At 37.4% G+C, this 18,952-nt stretch overlaps 1 protein-coding gene across 2 annotated transcripts; it reads right to left on the bottom strand.

Moving 5' to 3' along the window:
- Positions 1-15,175: 15,175 nt before the first annotated feature.
- Positions 15,176-17,447, bottom strand: LOC111910408 (probable pectinesterase/pectinesterase inhibitor 12). 2 transcript variants are annotated; one of them, XM_023906259.3, is made up of 2 exons: positions 16,383-17,447; positions 15,176-16,277 (listed from the first exon to the last, which is right to left on the bottom strand). In XM_023906259.3, the coding sequence occupies exons 1-2, from the start codon at positions 17,308-17,310 to the stop codon at positions 15,568-15,570; spliced, it is 1,638 nt and encodes a 545-aa protein (XP_023762027.1). In that variant the 5' UTR covers positions 17,311-17,447; the 3' UTR covers positions 15,176-15,567. The 2 variants fall into 2 exon arrangements, with proteins under 2 accessions (XP_023762027.1, XP_023762026.1); XM_023906258.3 differs by having other exon boundaries at positions 15,176-16,286; positions 16,383-17,434.
- Between the last annotated feature and the right edge of the window lie 1,505 nt (positions 17,448-18,952).

Here is an 18,952-nt window from a genome sequence, read left to right as displayed (position 1 = left end):
ATCAAGAAGATGAGTCATACTTCATTCCAAAACAATCCTTAGAGTTATACTATAAGATTGTAACCTGAGTGACGTATATTAAAGAAGGTTTATTAACACTAGTCAAATGTAAGAGTAAAAGGTTATCTACTCTTGTACATGAAATTGGTAAGTTGTGATGTTTTGGATAAAACAGAGACCAACTTAGGCCAATTGTGTGAAGTGTTTGTCTTGATAAAGAATCTGCACTATCCCTTGAATATGTGACAAGAGAGTCTTATATGTCAAGAGGACAGTGGGAGTCTTAAAGGTCTTGAAAAACTCGAGATCTAATAAAACCTGGAATTATTCACTAGCACACGACTTGAGGTGTATAACCTATCGTGTTGACATTTCTATGCCTATTCCAGTTAAAGTTGGCTTTGCATATGAGTTCTTAGAGTTCTCAATTGGTTGCATAACAACTTGGAAGCAATGGCAGGCCCTGTACTGCCAGGTGGCAAGAAGTTAAAATTGCATAAGTTCAATCCATATGTGTTTGGATTTGTCATTATCCGAATCTTGTGATTATGGTTTTGACAAATTCATATGGGTAGGAACTCATACACCATAAAAAATCTAAGTGTCATAAGGTTTCTCTCCGATTCATGAAAATGATGGTGAGGAAACACTTCCACTAAGTGGATTTGTAAGTAGATAGTAATCTTTGCATTCTCAAAGTTGTTAGTAGGAACACTAACATGGACTTATGAGAAATAGAAAAGGTCTAAACAATTAAGACTATGATTACGGAATCCCTTTTCATAGTTCTGTAATTGTTTAGACACACCTGTGAGCTATCTAAGATAAGGTGTATGATTTTGATAAAGTCTTATCAAAGCAATCTAGTATCAGAAATCTGAACTTTGGTAAAAAAGTCAATAGCTGATTTCTGAGTACATGTCAAAGCTAGTGGGAGCATAAGTGTTATGCTAATAATCATCATGTTAGTGGGAGCATGATAATTATGATAAGTATTGCAAGTTAGCAATGTTAATTATAGAAAACAAAAGTTTCAATTCGTGAGGTTGCAAGGGTTGAAAAAGTTGTTTTACTATAATTAAGGGAGAGGAAATTATACTTCATTTCATTTATGAAAAGCTTAGATTGAGTTTACAATCATTCTAAAGAGCTTATATTGAGATTGTAATCACCTTTAGTCAAGAATATATATATGAATTTCATGTTGGATTGGTTCAACTTAAGAAAATTCTATATATTGCGTTCTCAAAATTCGATTATGATTATGACATCCCTTTTCATAGTAAAATTTTGAGAATATGGCAAACAAAAAAATTATTATGGCAAAAGAATGGTCTAGAACCATGTCTTTATGTGAAACATCATGAATCGTGTCCCATTTACTTTGGGTATAGGATCGATTACATGTTCTATAATAGTTATTCTTTATGAATTTTCCAAATGCCTTGGGGCATTAAGGAGGAAAATGTCTAGAATTGGATATGACTAAAGTGATTAAGCAATTGTCGAGGACAATCTAAGGTTTACCAAAGATTGGTTGCTCAAGGACAGTTGGAAGTATAGTGTGAATTTTGGAAGGGTCATATTGACATAGCCTGAAAAGAGGCAACTTTTGTTCAGAAGTAGTAGTCAAAATGGGAAATAGAGTTGTCTCTATAGATGGAAGCAATCTGTGTAAGATTAAAAAAAACTTAGTGCAAGAAGCATGTTCAAAGCAATGCATACTTTGAACATAAGGCTTTGTGTCCATGGAGTAAGTCTTCATTGGAATACCATGTAATGGTTGTTGACAAGTATTTGTGACTTTGTACACACTCATTGCAAGAGGGTGGTGCATTTAAGTTTAAAATCTAGAAAATTTCGATTTCGGAGTGTGAAATTAGAATCATTGAAAGTTTGGTCAATTGGTTTATTTCACAAAGTAAGGATCATAGATAAACATAGAGTGCATACTTGTTGTATGGAAAAGCTATTGTTTAGGAAAACATAGTGTACATGCTTGGAGCATGGGATACCTAGTGTTTTAATTCAAGTATAAAGTTGATAAAACCGAAACAATGAATAATGAGTAATCATATGGTGATAAATAAAAGGTGTTTTATTTATATTCATAGGTTTGATACCATATTTGATTCAATTATTCTTGTGTTTCATGTTTTGACTTCCAGAATAAACTAGGTTATTCTTCCGAAATGACTAAGTTATTCAAAACCATCCACAGTCGGTCATATGTTGGAAGTAGATATGAATCAAGACTGTCATGGGTTGGCTTGTAGAGGTCTAAGTTGGTGGACAAAGTTGTGCTACAACGCTCATGAGTGCTCATAAGTTATGAGTATTGGATTCAACCCGCGCTCATTTGAATCACTTCATGGATTTTATCACGAGTGATCATGAGACGATAATATCTTATATTCTTCAAACCTAGAGATATGAGTTGTTACTATGAGTTGGTTATACATTGATTGCACGAAACCACATTGGTAACTCGATGTTATAAAACGTGTCTTTGTGTATGATTCAACAAGTAGCAAAACAAGCCATATGAGTCGAAGTTTATCCATTCCTTTTACCTTCGGGATAAAAGCGATATCTGTGGGCCCCTCGATGATTTAGTGATGACACATGTGAGTGCTTGGCCAAGCCAGGACTGATTTGATTTGTTCAATCAGTCAGTCGTCATAAATCGGAAATCGGGAAACAACAAATGGACAGAGAGAATGATTTACAATCCATGTCTCAGTCCATATGATATCTAGAATGGAGGAATATATGATCCCTTATCTAATGGACAAGTCATTGCCAAAGGTCAGAGATCATCGGCGAGGTCAGAGTTCGACGGAAGCTTTTGAGAGCTACGATTGCCAGTTGGTTCTTGAAGTCATACGCAATAATAGTTTTAGACTTATCCAAGTGGGAGACTGTTGGATTAATGTCTAAGTCCGTAACTATAATTAGTAAGACTTGACCCGACCCGACATGGTCCATTTGGGTTGCATGGCATCATGCATTTGGATAGACTATAATGAGAGAAATAACACTTAAGGTTTGTTAATATATTATAAGTTATAATATATTAATAAGATTATTTAATTAGTATTGATCAAGAATTAATCTAGAATTAATTAAATGATGAAAAGAAGACTAATTAAATATATGGTTTGATTGTATAAATCATCCATACTTGTATAGTGGGCTAATGCTCCATGGATAATCAAGATGGGCTAAAACCCATAGGATGCTCCATGGATGCTCCATGGTGTATTTGAACCCATGGATCTAAGGAAATGGAAAGCCATGACAATTAGGGTTTACCCTAATTGTAACAACTATATAAGATCATATTCTTTAACAAAATCGGACACAAAATTAAGAATGTAAAGGGCTAGCCGATTTCAAGTGTTCTACATTTCTCTCAAGGTTATTCCAAAAGCAATTGATGTTGTGTGAGCCATTTGAGGTGTCACACTTGGGGCACTAGGCACTCAAGCTTCTTGAGAACATCCTACACCAAAGAGGTATGTATTCTATCTTGTTATATTCATTGTTTTGTATGCTAGATTAGGATAATACCTTGGATGTTCATATTTGCATGTATAATAGAGAAAACATAGATCCAAGGTATTTAGGGTTGCATGTACACTTAGGAGTGTTAGAATGCTCAAAACCCAACAAAAAAAAGCACGCCCTAAAAAGATGAACCAGCCAGAGTTCATAACCAAAGGCCAACCAAGGCCTTGATCCTACAAGGTTAACCCAGAACACTAAAAACAGACGAACGCCAAACTCACCAGAGCGAGCTCCCGGGCTAAAGCCAAGAAACATGCTTTGGGACCAACAAATCTACCAAACAAATGGGCATCATAACCAAATTATCTCAACACGAAACCAAAAAGCACGACTGCCCCAAGGGCCAACATCAACCTTCGAGACAAACCTAAATCTATGGTGCCCAACATGAACCACCACGAACAACAAGAAAACACGATAAACTAAGGAACGTTATTACATCGAAAAGTAGGGAAGTTAAAATTGTCTGCCGGACAGCTCCCGGACTTAGAAACGCGAACCAGGGCACAAAACGAATTCAGATATTACCTAATAACATTGCCGCACAAACACCGTAAAGATCCAAATGATCTCTCAAACAACAAACAACTGAGGGGAAGATAAAAATCACATACCGGAGGGAGTGGAAGAAGGTCGAGCGCCAGAAGTGTCGACCTCAATTTGTTTCCCTTTGGCGTCTGGATCGCTACACAGCTGACGGAGACCCTCCATGTCTAGCTCACCAAGGCGGAGGTAGGAGGAAAAATTAGTCTCCACGAAATACTTCACCTCCACATGCATTGTCTGAGTATGCTCCAAAAGGGTACTAAGCTCGCCAGACACGAATTTCCTGGTGGCAATCTGCTCCTTAATCACTTGCTTACCACCCTCAATCCTAGCATCCATGCAAGCTGCCTTCATATGCCTTACACCTAGGGAAAATTCGGCGCTCTCAACCACCTTGTCCACCGCCCAGATAACACCCTTCTAGAGCAGCCACTTCAAATCATCCTCCATAACCTTCCTCCTGATGCCCCCTTTATTAGCCTACTAATATCCTCCACTTGACCCTCCAGCACCCTCTTCTCCTCCACCACGACCTCGATACTCTAAGAGAAACATTCCACTGACCCATCTAAAGCTGCCACCCTCTCCCCCAAAGATGCTTTTTCCCCAGCCAAGAGATCGTAATGCTCCTCAAACCTGTACTTCTCCTCCTATAAACTCGAAAATTTTTCCTTTAGCTCCTCCACCACCCAAACAACACCCTCTTCGCCTTGTGTATGCTAATCATACATAACACATGATTCGATAGACAGTCGAATAATTGATTCTACCCAAAGCCTACAACCAGACAAAGGACAAGAAATAAGGTTTAATAAAAAGTTCTCAAGCTATAAAATCTTAGTTATGTACGACCATGATGCATAGACTAAAGAACTACAGTAATAATGTCAATTTCATATAGGATATCAAGAAATCCCTTGGCTATTGCCTACCAGGCATCATAAATCAGACAATTCTATCATGCAGTTCTAACATATCGTCAATATACATATAACAAGTGCGGGTACATTGGGGAATAACTTTTACTTGAGCTCCTAGTGATTGTACACATCACATCATCTCCTTTAGTTATTTAGAAATTATTTTTGAAAAAATCTTTTTGTAGAGCCATAGTCTGAGTCTGGAATCACACAAGTGTTCATCTAAATCCCACAAACCAGAGCTCTGATACCAACTTGTAATGTCACAAAACCACAATAAAGTTTTTCATTTTCAAAAGACATTTTCATAAAATCAATAATTAATCCAACATTGTTTTTAAAACAAAACCATATAAATCAGAGTATCAAATCATCTCTTAAAACATAAATGAGTGGGAGGATGTGTACGATCATGCCTTCACATTGCCTCAATCATCTAAAGTACCTGAAAAACATTTAAATCCACAAATATAAGCTAACGCTTAGTGAGTTCCCTAAAAATACCCTACACAACAATACACACACAATGTATGCATACATGAGCCTATAGTCTGCTTGGACCGCCTCGCAAGGCCTACATGATACTTGGACCGCTCTACTGAGCTTTCACTCTACTAGCCCGTCTCCCAAGGCCTACAATAGCTAGAATGCTCCCATGGGCCTACAATCTGACTGAACCGCATCGTAAGGCCTACAATACACTGGACCGCTTGGGTATCTTGGACTACATCACAAAGTAGGACTGTAACATCCCAAAAATCATGACCAAAAATTTCATTTTATTTATTAAATAAACCATAGTTATCAAAAGCATTCCATCCAAAAACATAAGTCATAATATCAAATCAGAGTATCATATCAAGACACCAGAGTAAACATCCCAAGCTAACCATCATGGTGTGTGCGATGCAGTCATCCCGAGCTCTTCCCTTTGCTACCGGAAGTACCAGAAACCAAAACTGAAAACTGTAAGCATGAAGCTTAGTGAATTTCCCCCAAACTACCACATACCATACACATAATCATGCTACTAGGAGATATGAGCCCCATCCACACTCAAGGAGATACCGGGCCCATTCACACTCAGCTAACTAGGAGATATGAGCCTCGCCCACACTCTGCTAACTATAAGATATGGGCCTCGCCCATACTCAACTAACTATGAGATACAGGCCTCGCCCACACTCACTATCAATGAGATATGGGCCACTCCCACACTCACTATCTATGAGATACGAGCCTCGCCCACACTCAACTACTAAGAACACATACAAGTATCACACAGACAACAAGTATAACCAAATCTATCAATCAGTTCTATATCCATACTCAAGTAATGCTATGAAATACGGGCATCACCTACACTCCACTATCTATGAGATACGGGCCTCACCCACACTCAGCTACTAATCAATACACATAACATACACAGGTCGGCCTTAGTGCCTTCAACTTGTTTAAAACAGGAGGAAACTCACCTCACTATTGGATGATAGCTGAAACGTCTCTGCCCGGAATCAGCTCTACTCACTCCTTGAACCAAAAACAACCCCTTAGATACCGTTCCATACTCATAACCCTTAAGGGTCAACTCTGGTCAAGTCAAAGTCAAATTCAAGTCAAATTCAACGCTCCAAGTTGAATCAACTCATCGAGTTTACCCTTCAACTCGTTGAGTTCCCATGAATCACAGAATCGTTAAATTGCGATCTAACTCGTCGAGTTTTCCTCCAACTCGCCGAGTTTCTCCTTCTCAATAGAAACGAGACTTTCCAAGTAAAACTCGTTGAGTTCCCTTGTGGACTCGCCGAGTTCTTTCAACAGAATTAGGAATGTTTGACCCAACTCATCGAGTTCCTCCATGAACTCGCCAAGTTCCTCATAGTTCTTAGTCTTTTAAGCCATTTCCTTAGATCTAAGGTTCCAGAATATAGATCTACATTGTTTCCATGGTATACATTTGTAAAGTCGACAACTGGATGGCTTTGCATACCTTAAATGGACCCAATCACGAGATATAGCAACCTACTTCTATGGATATGGTATTTTCTTGGACAAGAACGGGTTTAGGACCCTTTTTATGAATCTAAGGACCAAGTAACACTAAGAATGGAAGTTTGTAGCATCAGGATTATAAATGTTATCACGCTCCAACAATGGGGTAAAAAAGATCCATAAAACAACACTAATATAGATCTAAGCTATTAATCATCAAGTTTGAGACTTTTTACCTCAAAAAGTTGCCAAAGATGGACGAGATCCAAATCTAATGCTTCTCCTCTACCTCAATGACCTTTTAGTTCTTCCAAGTCCTTCACCAAGCACAAGAACACACAAAAATCCACTTACAACCTATAGTTTCTCAACAGGGAGCTCACAAAACGATTTAGGGTTTTACGGAGGCTGATGAGGGCTGCTGGGGAAGGATTAAGTCCTTTAAATATGGTGTAGAACCCAGGAAATTAGGGTTTCATCCCAGCCGGTCTACTCGTCACGTTGAGGCCTCTCAACTCGTCGAATAGGTTACTTAAATCACGCAGTCCTGATAATCTCTACTCAACGTGTTTAGGGCTTCCAACTCGTCGAGTTGCTCTATAAACATGAATAAATTATAATTTGAATGCATACCAGGATCCAGGCGTTACAAGGACTGCCTCAACACAACCACAACATGTTGACCTATGCATATAAACAAACAAACATACACTAACCAACAATACATGTAATCATAACAGATCTACCAATCATAAAAATTACTACAACATACTAACATCCTATCCACAAGGATACATAGATCACTCTAGTATAACAACATCCTATACACAAGGATACATACTGTAGTACAAAGTATAGTGACTAAATCTCAAACTACAACCCAAAACCCTCAAATTGGTCACATATCCAATAACTTGCACTACAGGTCACCTATACAACAACCATGGACTAAATCTCAAACTACAATCCAAAACCACCAAAGTAACCCAAAGTCAAACTTAGTCAAAAAGTCAACATTCAAAGTCAAAGTCAACAATTAAAAGTATCACACCCGGCCGCCACATCGTAGCCATCTTTAGCCACGTCGTGGTGGCCTCAGGACAAAATAGTCGCAGAAACCCCTAATGCCACACCATGGAGGCTATGTCTCTACGTCATGGGATCTGTCCATACCAGCTCAATTCATTAAGCTCTTAATCCTTCAAATTGCTCACTCATCTAATAAGTCATAAAAATCAATTCTTTATGACATACATGTCGAATGCATGTATCTTCCATTCTAGGTAAAAAAAACATGGAAGAAATGAACTCAAACTTATACGTGAGACCAAATACACCATAGAAATATAGGTCTGGAACAAATAACCCCAAAAGGACCCCAAGGATCCATTAAGTTGCCGACTTTATGGAACCTAACCATTTAAACTCTCATAATCATTGATGAAAGGGACAAGAAACCTAGATATAGAAGCACTAAACATAAAGATTGGATATTAAGGACTTGCAAAAGTCCAGAATATGGGCAAGGATGAGAATAGGAGGTTAGCTTTCTAGATCTTTGCACTAAAACCTTCTTCTACTTCTTCAAAACACCAGCAAAAACTCTTAAATGAAAAAATGGAGGCTAGGATTTATGTTGAAGGTGAAAGGGAGGTGATGGAGGATGAGGGTGTGCAAGCCCTAGCCCTCACTTCCTTTAAATAGGGGCACAAATCCCAAAATTTAGGGTTTAGTATAAAGTGGCTGTCATGCCGTGGCCACTGTACTGCCATGTCTGTAACAACATAAATTTTCAAACAAAATGCTCATTTTAAAATCATCTAATTCTCGTTGCCTATTTCACAAAAATCTCATCGATTTAATTTACAAAACACAACTCCATAATTGTTTGATTCGTACTCCAAGATCCTCAAAACATAACTCCTGCTTTGGTGTGTACAATCAAGCCGGTGCCTTCTTGCGATCCTGAGAAAACCAGAAACACATATCACAAAACACGGTAAGCACAAAGCTTAGTGAGTTCCCCAAAATACCACATACAACACATTAGCCACTCGAGGCTATAACTCTGTAAAACCCTCCAGTCTATGTGTCTCAGTAGGACCCTCCAGTCCCATGGCTCGTTGGACCCTCTGGTCCAATCTAAGTGAGGACCCTCCGTTCCGTTCCCAGTAACACATAATATAGCATATATGTCACACAGACTAATGCATAACTTAAATAAGCACATACGACCCTCTAGTCATACATAAATACCACTCTAGGTAAAGTATAGTGAGAAGACTCACCTTGGATGATGAACAACCCCTAAAAATGCTGTTGCTGTGCACCAGCCTCTATCTCTCAGCCAAACCCACAATTCACCCAATTAGGAACTAAGTCCAAACTCTCACTCATTAGGTATAAAAGTAGCCCACTAACTAGCCCATCAATAATCTAAACCCATTGGGCCCACCAAGGCCAAATAATAAATGGACTCTCCCGAGACCCAAATTCTCAAATCTAAATGGCAAGCCCACTCAAGGGCCCAAAGCACACACACACACACACACACACACACACATATATATATATATATATATATATATATATATATATATATATACATACACACACACACACACTAGCCGTTTACCCGCGCTAAGTGACAGGTGTGAATAATTTCTCAGAATTAGTTTCTAAAGACGATTAGATTTGTTGCGTAAATAGTTTACTACATCTAAATAATTATCAACATATATTTTTAGATTCCAAAAGACACAATATTTATTTTCTTTTCTTTTAATATGTAAATTGTATAATTAATTTGGAATTTCCAATTTTGGGATGAATATGAAATAACTAAGAGTTATTACATGTCAAAAACTTTGGATGTTTAATAAAAATTAGGACGAATTTGAAGAATTAAATTGATATAGAAGTGGATCTTTAGTTATGCATACGTTTTGTGACAAATAAATATTTCCACTTTATTAAAGATATTCATTTTATATTAATAAACAATACATATATACAAAAAAATAGAAGAATCATATGTTTTCTCATGTGTTTGTTTTTTGACAAATGATAATTGAGGATAAGAAGAATTATCTTGAGCACTTACAACCCATTATCTTGAACCGAAACAAATTTGGTGTCTACCAAGTATAAAATATAACAAACAAAACAACAATAAGTGATTTGAAGACACCAAAGAACACCAGGGCAATGGAAAAAGTACAAGTAAAGCAATATCAAAAACACCACCAAGAGTGGGACATACTTTGGCACCTAACAGAAACAAATTATAGAGCTAGTAGAGTATTCAAATCATCCGAGAGAGATGAGTTCAAAGACCAACAATTCTTAAGAACATACACCCACAATGACTGAAAACTCCACCAAAACTCAACTTTTGGTACCAAAAAGAACTGCTTTGCAATTTTCATCTTTATTAGAGATTTTGAAAACGTTTTTGATCATTGTTCAGTTGCTTTTTAACCCTTTATTTTTTTTTATGTTTTTTCATTGTTTATTTAATTAAAATTTAATATTATCATGTGAGATAAAGCCTCTATTCAAAAAATAACATTTAAAAATACTCGATTACAAGCAAAATACAACATTAAAAAGTAGAATGAAAGTATGGAAAGTGATGTTCATTATATTATTTGTTTTTCACCAACAAAACGCTTAAAAAGGAAAACCAATCAAAGTACATCGATAATTCTTGTAATTAGCACCTAATTAGGCTAAACACTAAACAAATCTAATTTGCCACTTGCTCCATCTCAATCTTGTATCATCTTTAATTTATAGGTGGTGAAAGTACAATGTTTTAAAAGAGATCTAAAGTATATTGGTTAAGTATATGTCAACAAATGAAAAAAATCATGTCCCGAAATAAACTATAAGTCAAAAAAGTGACAAAAATTAAAATATAACTAAAAATATCATAAATTTAATTAAACTAAAAATAAACCCATGAAGCCTCAAAATATGAGCAACATTGTATAAAGATGTATGTATTAAGCTATCATGGGTGATGTAAGATATGATCTGGAACACCCTTGGGGTTTATGGACGCATGGTTGCTGTTTTAGCAAGTTTCAAATATGTGGACCATTTTACCCCTATTTCGTTGCTCCTAGTGTGGTGTTGGTGCTTTTTGATGGATTAAATTTATTAAAGCATTGAAACTTGAAAAAAAGTAATATACAACTTGTAGGAGCACATAATGGTGTAAAGATTAAAAAAACATAGAACTATTTAAAACTGCAAATCTCAATTTGAAGGTTCTAATAAAGAATTATTTGTCAAATGTCTAAATTAACCTAAAACATAGTATAAATAGATCTTTTTGAGACACAATATACTTTATACTAAAATCACTTTCCCTTACCTTATAAACCAAACAAAACAGCTAGTCAATGGTGTTGATACAATCCTGCAAAACACCGTGTGATCAAACCGCTTGAAGTCACCTCCTACTGGTTTAAATATCTATTAGGGAACTTCATATGTGTAATATCACAAAATAGATGAATCTAGTATTGTAAAGTGAATGATGGTACCTGTGGGTATGTGGGAAATTATTTATTGTATTGTATGGAGGCCTGCAAAACGAACCTATAGTAGGCATCAGGAAGAGTCATAAGAGGCCATGAACATCCGATTCTAATTTTAACTCTTTAAATGGTTTTAATTTATTTAAAAACATTCAGTATTTAGTAATCAAGTACTCAAGCGTAAAAGAAAATGAAACATTACAACATAATGAATTTTTTTTATCAGGTAAATATAGAACCAAAGATGTACCCTTTTTTGCAATTCCAATTGACCTAAACTTTGACCAGATGCCTTTTATGCAGATGTGTTGTATAATAACACAAAAACTCTCTTACATAAATGGTTGTTCTTCGTTTTTCCCTTTATATAAGAACAAAAACAAACAATCTTGATTCTTATATCAAAAATGCTATAAGTAAACATGCCATAATTGTAATCATAAAGCGGATATTAAATTTGCAAAAAAAAAAAAGAATAAGAGGTTGAATTTATAAAACAACTGAGATATGATATTGAGTACAACGAAATCAAATCTACATTCACCCTATGACCATAATTCCACATACCTGTAACCATAACTCCACCACATTCAAATGCCTTATTCACCTTGCATTAAGAAAACACTAACCGGTCATAATTCCACCCACCTGATAATCAATGAACAAAAAATCATTTAAGGATCCATTAACCATATGTACTTAAAGAAAAGAAAATAAGAAATAAAAAGGAAGAAATCAACCATATACGATAAGAAATTCATTCCTCTTTTTACAGATATCATATATGAACAACAAACAAGTCGCAAATCAGTAGCAGCAAACAAGTAGCTGTGGCTATCGAAGGCAGAAAAAAAGGAAGAAATTGACCATATACAAACAACAAACACATTTCTCTTTTTACAGATATCATATATGAACAACAAACAAGTCGCAAATCAATAGCAGCAAACAAGTAGCTGTGGCTATCGAAGGCAGGAAAAAAAAAAGGAAGAAATCGACCTTGAAATTGGTATCAAACTTTTGTGGTGACGCGCATGAAAAATTCGATCTTGCCACCGAAGCTTCAGATGGGCCCATCGTGGCAGATGATGAACTAATGGCCGGCCGGAGAGATCTTTGAGAATAAGAACTAAAAGCTCCGAATTCCTGGATCAAATTTACTTGTTGTTCCCCCAAATCGTTGATCGTAGTTGATCGTGGCGGCATGATAGGGTTAGGGCTACTTGTGTGTGACGGAAAAGATGGACTTCCAGGCGTCGATTGCATCTTTGGTGGAGACCGATGAGAATTTTTTTGATGACGACTATTGTGTGTTTAGGAGATTAGGGTAAGGTGATACGGTGTAGTGTAATATGTATACAATGTGGTGATTATATGCTTAATATTATTGTACATCAGGTAATACCTATTGTACCTCTTAATTTTCAAGAAAGAGGCAATATGTTTAATAATATAGTAAAGATATATATATATATATATATATATATATATATATATATATATATATATATATATATATATATATATTCCTCTAGTCCAAAACTCTATTACAACCAGTCCAAACTGCAGGCCCAAAATGAGACTTAGCCCAAAAGTCCACAGTGAGGTTACGCGGGGCGTACCTCCTTTAGTACGCTCAACGTACTCATAAATTCAGATTGGCCATCGGGGACACTTGGTGTACGCTCAACGTACGTTCAAGATTGTTATCTCCACTCCCTTGGTCTTAATCCGTTAAGACCATAGCTATACTCTTAGATCTGGTCTCCATAAAGTCTCATACACAATAAAGCTTGTGACTTTAAGCCTTTGCATGACAGATCAAGTCCCAAACACAAAATCTCTTACTCTTTACTCCGAAAAATGCTCATATCTTATGCATGAGGTGGTTCCAACATCCAAGGCCTCATTTTTATGAATCCTCTCCACTAGAAACACTTAAAGGGACATATATTAGGCTCTGGAGTTCAACAACTCATAAAGCTTCAAGCTTTGGGACCAAAAATCCTAAAATGGACCCAAAACAAAAACTAGCACAATAAGCAAGTTTCAAACTTGATACCTCTGGAAGATACACCAACAAGAGAAGAACATAGATCCAAAAGCTAGATGCTTAAGCTATTCTCTTTCAAAGCTCCTTCTTCTTCAAAAGCCAAACATAACAAGTCATCACCCCACTAGATCCACATGAGAAAGCCACCAAGATTCAAACTTTATGCTTTCTGGAGCTAGATCAACCTGATCAAAGCTTGGATCCACAAGCTCCAAGCCAAGCAATGCTTCTTCAAAGAACTCCTTCTTCCACAATATACACCAAAAACTCACTAAATCACCAAAATGCTCAAGAATCACTCAAATGGAGGTTTAGGGTCGGTTTCTAGGGTTTAGAGGGATGGAGGCTGAAGATATTAGGGTTAGGTTATGAGATAAGGAGCTTAAATAGGGTGGAAGACCCTAAAATAGGGTTCAGGTCTGATCAGCGTACGCCCAACGTACTCCGAAGAACATTCGCGACCACCCCTAGCAGTACGCCCAACATACTTCTTTCTTCACTAGTACACCTAGCGTACGCTTTGTGTACCCCCAGCGTACTCGGCTAAGCCTGAAACCATAAAACTTCTAAAGGCCATAACTTCTTCGTTATAAATCCGTTTCCGACGATCCTTATATACACGAAAAGGTAACGAGAAGCCCTACACTTCTATAAACTTTATCCTCCCGAAGCCCACTCGAACTCAGATCCAAAATTCATGAAAGCCTCGAACCAACGCCTTTAGCAATACATTTGGGCTCTAAAGCACAAACCGAACTCTTTTATCACACAACCTACCTTACCCACATCCCAAAAGGGCCTAAACCTTTCTCTTTCAAAGCCTCAAAAGCTTCTCATACTCGGATTAAGGCCCACGGGCCTTAAATCACAAAACTATCCAGAACATGATGTTACAATGTCGTGGCGCTCATATAGGATGCACGTTTCCCTTAGGTCTTGCCACATCGTGGAGGCTACATCTCTACGTCGTGGTCATTGAAAATCAATCATTCTTTAAACTTTAAAGCCATATCAATAGAAGAAGTATATGTATACCTGGAACCGGATGTTGCATGTACACTCCACAACACTTTCTCAACAATAGTATGATCGCTTATTTCTTCACCGTATTCCCTCAGTTTGCTCATCGTGTCCATACTTCTCGACATAAAATCAACGACTTCTTCATGTCTCATTGATAGGTTTTCAACTTCCCTCTTGAGAGAGGCAGTTACTTTTGAGTCGCCATGAAATTCTTCAGGTAACACCTCCCATGCCTCTTTCACGATGCTTGCTGCTTCGATTCTTGAAAACTTTGTATCATGAACTACTTGTTGTAATAGCCGGTTCCTTGGCATCCTCTCTCTTGTTTTCATGCAACTGTTCTTCATCTTAAATGGGACACCCTTGTTCTACAAACTCCCACAAGTCTTGCGATTTAAGTAGAGTCTTGAGTCGTATGTTCCAGTACGGGTATCCATCTCCTTTGAACAATGGAATCAAAGGTTGTGTCTGGAGTTTCCCGTTGCTCTAATACCACAATGTTGGAATTAAGAATCAGAGAATTGGGAAACCACCGCTTATTATTGAATTTAAAGGTGTGTACAAAACAAGAAAACAAGAATGACTTATTTATACTTTGGAAACATAACAATAAAGAGAAAACTAAGGAGCACTATCTCGAATTGAAGTAGCATCTTTATCCCAAATATCTCGCCCAATACTTCCTGATTAACAGGTCTCTTAGCTGACTAATTCCAAGTGACCGTTGATGATTTGGATCAATATTCAACAACTAACAAACTAAGCTTACTCGATTTTTACACACAACACCGGATTTAGCATCGTTGAGCTGGATGAGGAAAAATCAATGAAAGTCACATTTTTACCTCTAACCAAGAAGGAAAAAAAAAAACAAAGAGAATTACATCTTCATCACACCTATTACTAAATTACATCAAACCCAATCATCGTAAGGAAACGATGTAGAGTCTAGCCACTCTTCGCCGGCGATGAACTCTGTTACTGTGAAATTAGTAGCTTCATTATAATCCATGACGTGGTAACCAGGCCAGCTAACTCGACCCTCCACCCTTGAACCAGGTCCAATGTTACCATACTCGCCATAATATAAGCTCTCCAAACCTTCATCTTTCGATGACCAATGGATCCACCCCATTGGGTCAATTAAATTATCAATGTACGACTCCATGAAAACTGTGCGAGAGTACGTCCTCCATGGCCTCCCAAGATAGCTTTTCACTGCGGGGATACTAGTTGAATTTGTAACAAAGGAAGAGCGATCTCGGAGATCATCCGTAGCCAAAATGGAACAATTCTGAAACGAAATTCCTGTTTGTTGATCCGGTGAGTCTCTGGACTGGGCGGCGATCACCGTGAACTGGCTGGGCATGGGCATTCTGGATATAATATTGCATCCCTGAAACACGACCGCTGCATTACCGAATATGTAATCTATAGTCCCATAAATGTCGCATTCTCTGTAAAATTGCCTGAAGGAGTGGACGTACAACGTATCTTGATAACCGCTTATTGCACATCTATAGACAGCGGCTAAGTCTGCATTGACACGAAGAGCAACAGCCTGATGCTTCTCTGGTCCTGCTATGTTATGAAATCCAATGTCACGTGCCAAGAATCCTTCTCCTGAGACAGCTGATCATCATCAGCATTCAGTTATTAGTCCATTGTGATTCGTGCATGTAATAAGTTTGTGTAAAAACGGTGTAATGTTAAGGTTAGTTTGTTTACCAACAGTGGCGGATCGGAAAGTAGTCCAACCATCAATCACACTTCTGTTACCACTGATTGTAGTGATATCACTTCCTTCTCCAAGCAGAACGATGTTTGTTTTATAACTAGGAATCTCTACATTTTCTTCATACAACCCCTGTTTAATGTAGATTAAGACCCTGTCAACACTATTGTTTGGAGCAAAGTTTATGGCGTCAGTAATGGTGGTGAAGTTGCCACTCCCATCGTTTGCCACAGTTAGCGTGTTGTAATCATAGTCATAGTCATCATTATCATCTTCATAATCATTGCGGAAAATCTTGCGATCTTTCCCGGATAACCATTTTGGAAGATCCATTCCTTTGTTGGTGGTCTTGTGATGTTTTGACTTATCTTTTTCCTTCGAACTAGATGCAGAGAGAAGTGAAAGAGAATTGCTAACATGCTTGTAAGCAGTGGTTATGGTGTCGACTAGGAGTGGTTTTAGAGGACCCGAAGCCGACTCTAGGCCTTCTAAACACGTATTCTTGTTGGTGACAGCTGCCGACAGGAAGGCCCCGGCATCTGCTAACTTATTCGAGGAAGAAGAAGACGAAGTTGTGGTGAGTCTAGAAAGCGACTTCTTTAATGAGGAAAGAGTTATTTGGTGGAGTTCGTTGCAATCTTGGATGGTTCCCTTTTGTTTCTCGATGATATTACCATCGGTGTTTGACAAAAAAGGTAATAGCTTAACACCTTCATTAATGGCAAACTGGAGAGACTGGAGGACGACATTGACATTAATGTTTATGGAGATTGATAGCTTCAAGGAGTCGAAGCAGACATCAGGGTATGGAGTCGACTTGCAGACCGATCTTATTAGGGAGGCTGAATCCGGAGAAGATCGAGATAGAGTTTGATGTGTTGAGAGGAAGAGTATTAGTAGGAGGAACCGGAAGAAAGACATGAATCAAAATTTTATGTATATTTGAATAGGGTAAATGAGTAAATCTGAATTTAAACGTCTATATAGAATACATTGAGGACATAAAGAAAAGTACAAAATTATGAAACCAAGAGACGTGATCGTACATATTTTATGGTGGATTGGGAGTAAAAAGGGACAAAAGATCACATGTCTTGCCTCCAACATTTCTTTTAATTGGTGTATGTGGTGGGGTATGGTTGGGAGACGATGCATGTATGAGTATTAGTTAAACAAGTTGATTTATTGAGAGAGAGAGATAATTTGATGGTATCTTTGTTCACGGGGGAGAGAACACCGACTGACTGCATACGGCGCTTCTTACAAGTGTACCCATTTGGCCATTATACATATAATTAATTCTCATGTTGTTGTGGAACATTATAGTATAGAAATTTGCCACCGTATTTTTGAGACTTGTCGTTTCTGGTCCTGTGTTTTACTAGATTTCTTCCCACCGACGATTTTTCATGGGCTGTGATATTTGGAGGTCCTGTTGACTAAATGTCTTCTGACTTCGAATTATACGTGTTACGTTCCAAACGTTTGCCGCTATTTTCCTCAATGGGTTGCTTCGGTCACCACCAATCTATGTTTTCCAGTTCTTGCTTTCTTCTTCACCTGTTCACTGTTTAATTTTGTCTCTGTTTCATTTTTGTGTTTTATTTCGATTTAGGGCCATCCTCGATTGCTTCCAAACTTCAGCAACGGTTTCTCATCTTTCCGAGTTCCAAAATTGCAGGTTAGTTGATACATCCAAATACACAAAAGCACCGGTCCTCCAATTAACGTTGTTCATTCAGGTAAGTTTTTTACTCAGTTTCTTTGAGTAATCGATTTTCTTCATCCTCTTAATTGATTCTTTGATGAAATTAGGGTTCTTGACCTGCTTTGGAAATATTTTAGAATTGTTTTCCTTTTCTCTGTGGATTATTTTGGAGCTGCTCCAACAGCCGATGATGAAGATTGAAGAAGGTATGTCGCCTTCGCTGTTGCGGTTTTGAGAAATTACAGAATATGTGAGCATCCAAAAAGAGGGAATTCACTTACACCCCGCTCCAAGTTCAACGAGAGAAAAGAAAGGAAATTAGAGGAAATGAGAGGAAAGCAAGATAGAATGGTGCTCCCGAGTTTTATTAAAGGAAGAAAGTGGAAGGAAAACTTTTCCTCCTATCTTTCCTCCCGGTTTGGAGGATTTGAAAAGAAAAAACAAAATGTTTAACTTTCCTTCCATTTCTCTCTAATTCGGGAGCACAAATGACAATTTCTTTTTCGTTTCTTTTTTTTTCTTTTCTCTCCTTACTTTCTTTTCTCTTCTTTTCTTTTCTTTGCTATAACTCGGGAGCAGGGTGAGAAAGCTTAAACGATGAAACTATTTGCATAATTTTATCATCTACTTCACTATTAAAATTAATAGTAATTTATTCGATTTCCTTGATTAGGATCATTACCATTTTTTGCCTGTAGGATTTCGCATTTCCTACAAGAAAAAGCCCATATAGTTGGGCTTAGTTGATTTAACTTTTCTTTTAGAGTTACTTCCATCTTAATATTGAATGTTCAATAACATAATTGGAAATGTAGTTCATCTATTTAGGCTACACACAATTTATGCCTAAATACA

Source organism: Lactuca sativa, chromosome 5 (assembly GCF_002870075.4).
Source record: "Lactuca sativa cultivar Salinas chromosome 5, Lsat_Salinas_v11, whole genome shotgun sequence".
Lineage (NCBI taxonomy): Eukaryota > Viridiplantae > Streptophyta > Magnoliopsida > Asterales > Asteraceae > Lactuca > Lactuca sativa.
Note: the sequence above shows the minus strand (reverse complement) of the source record. Positions and strands in the feature narration are given on the sequence as shown.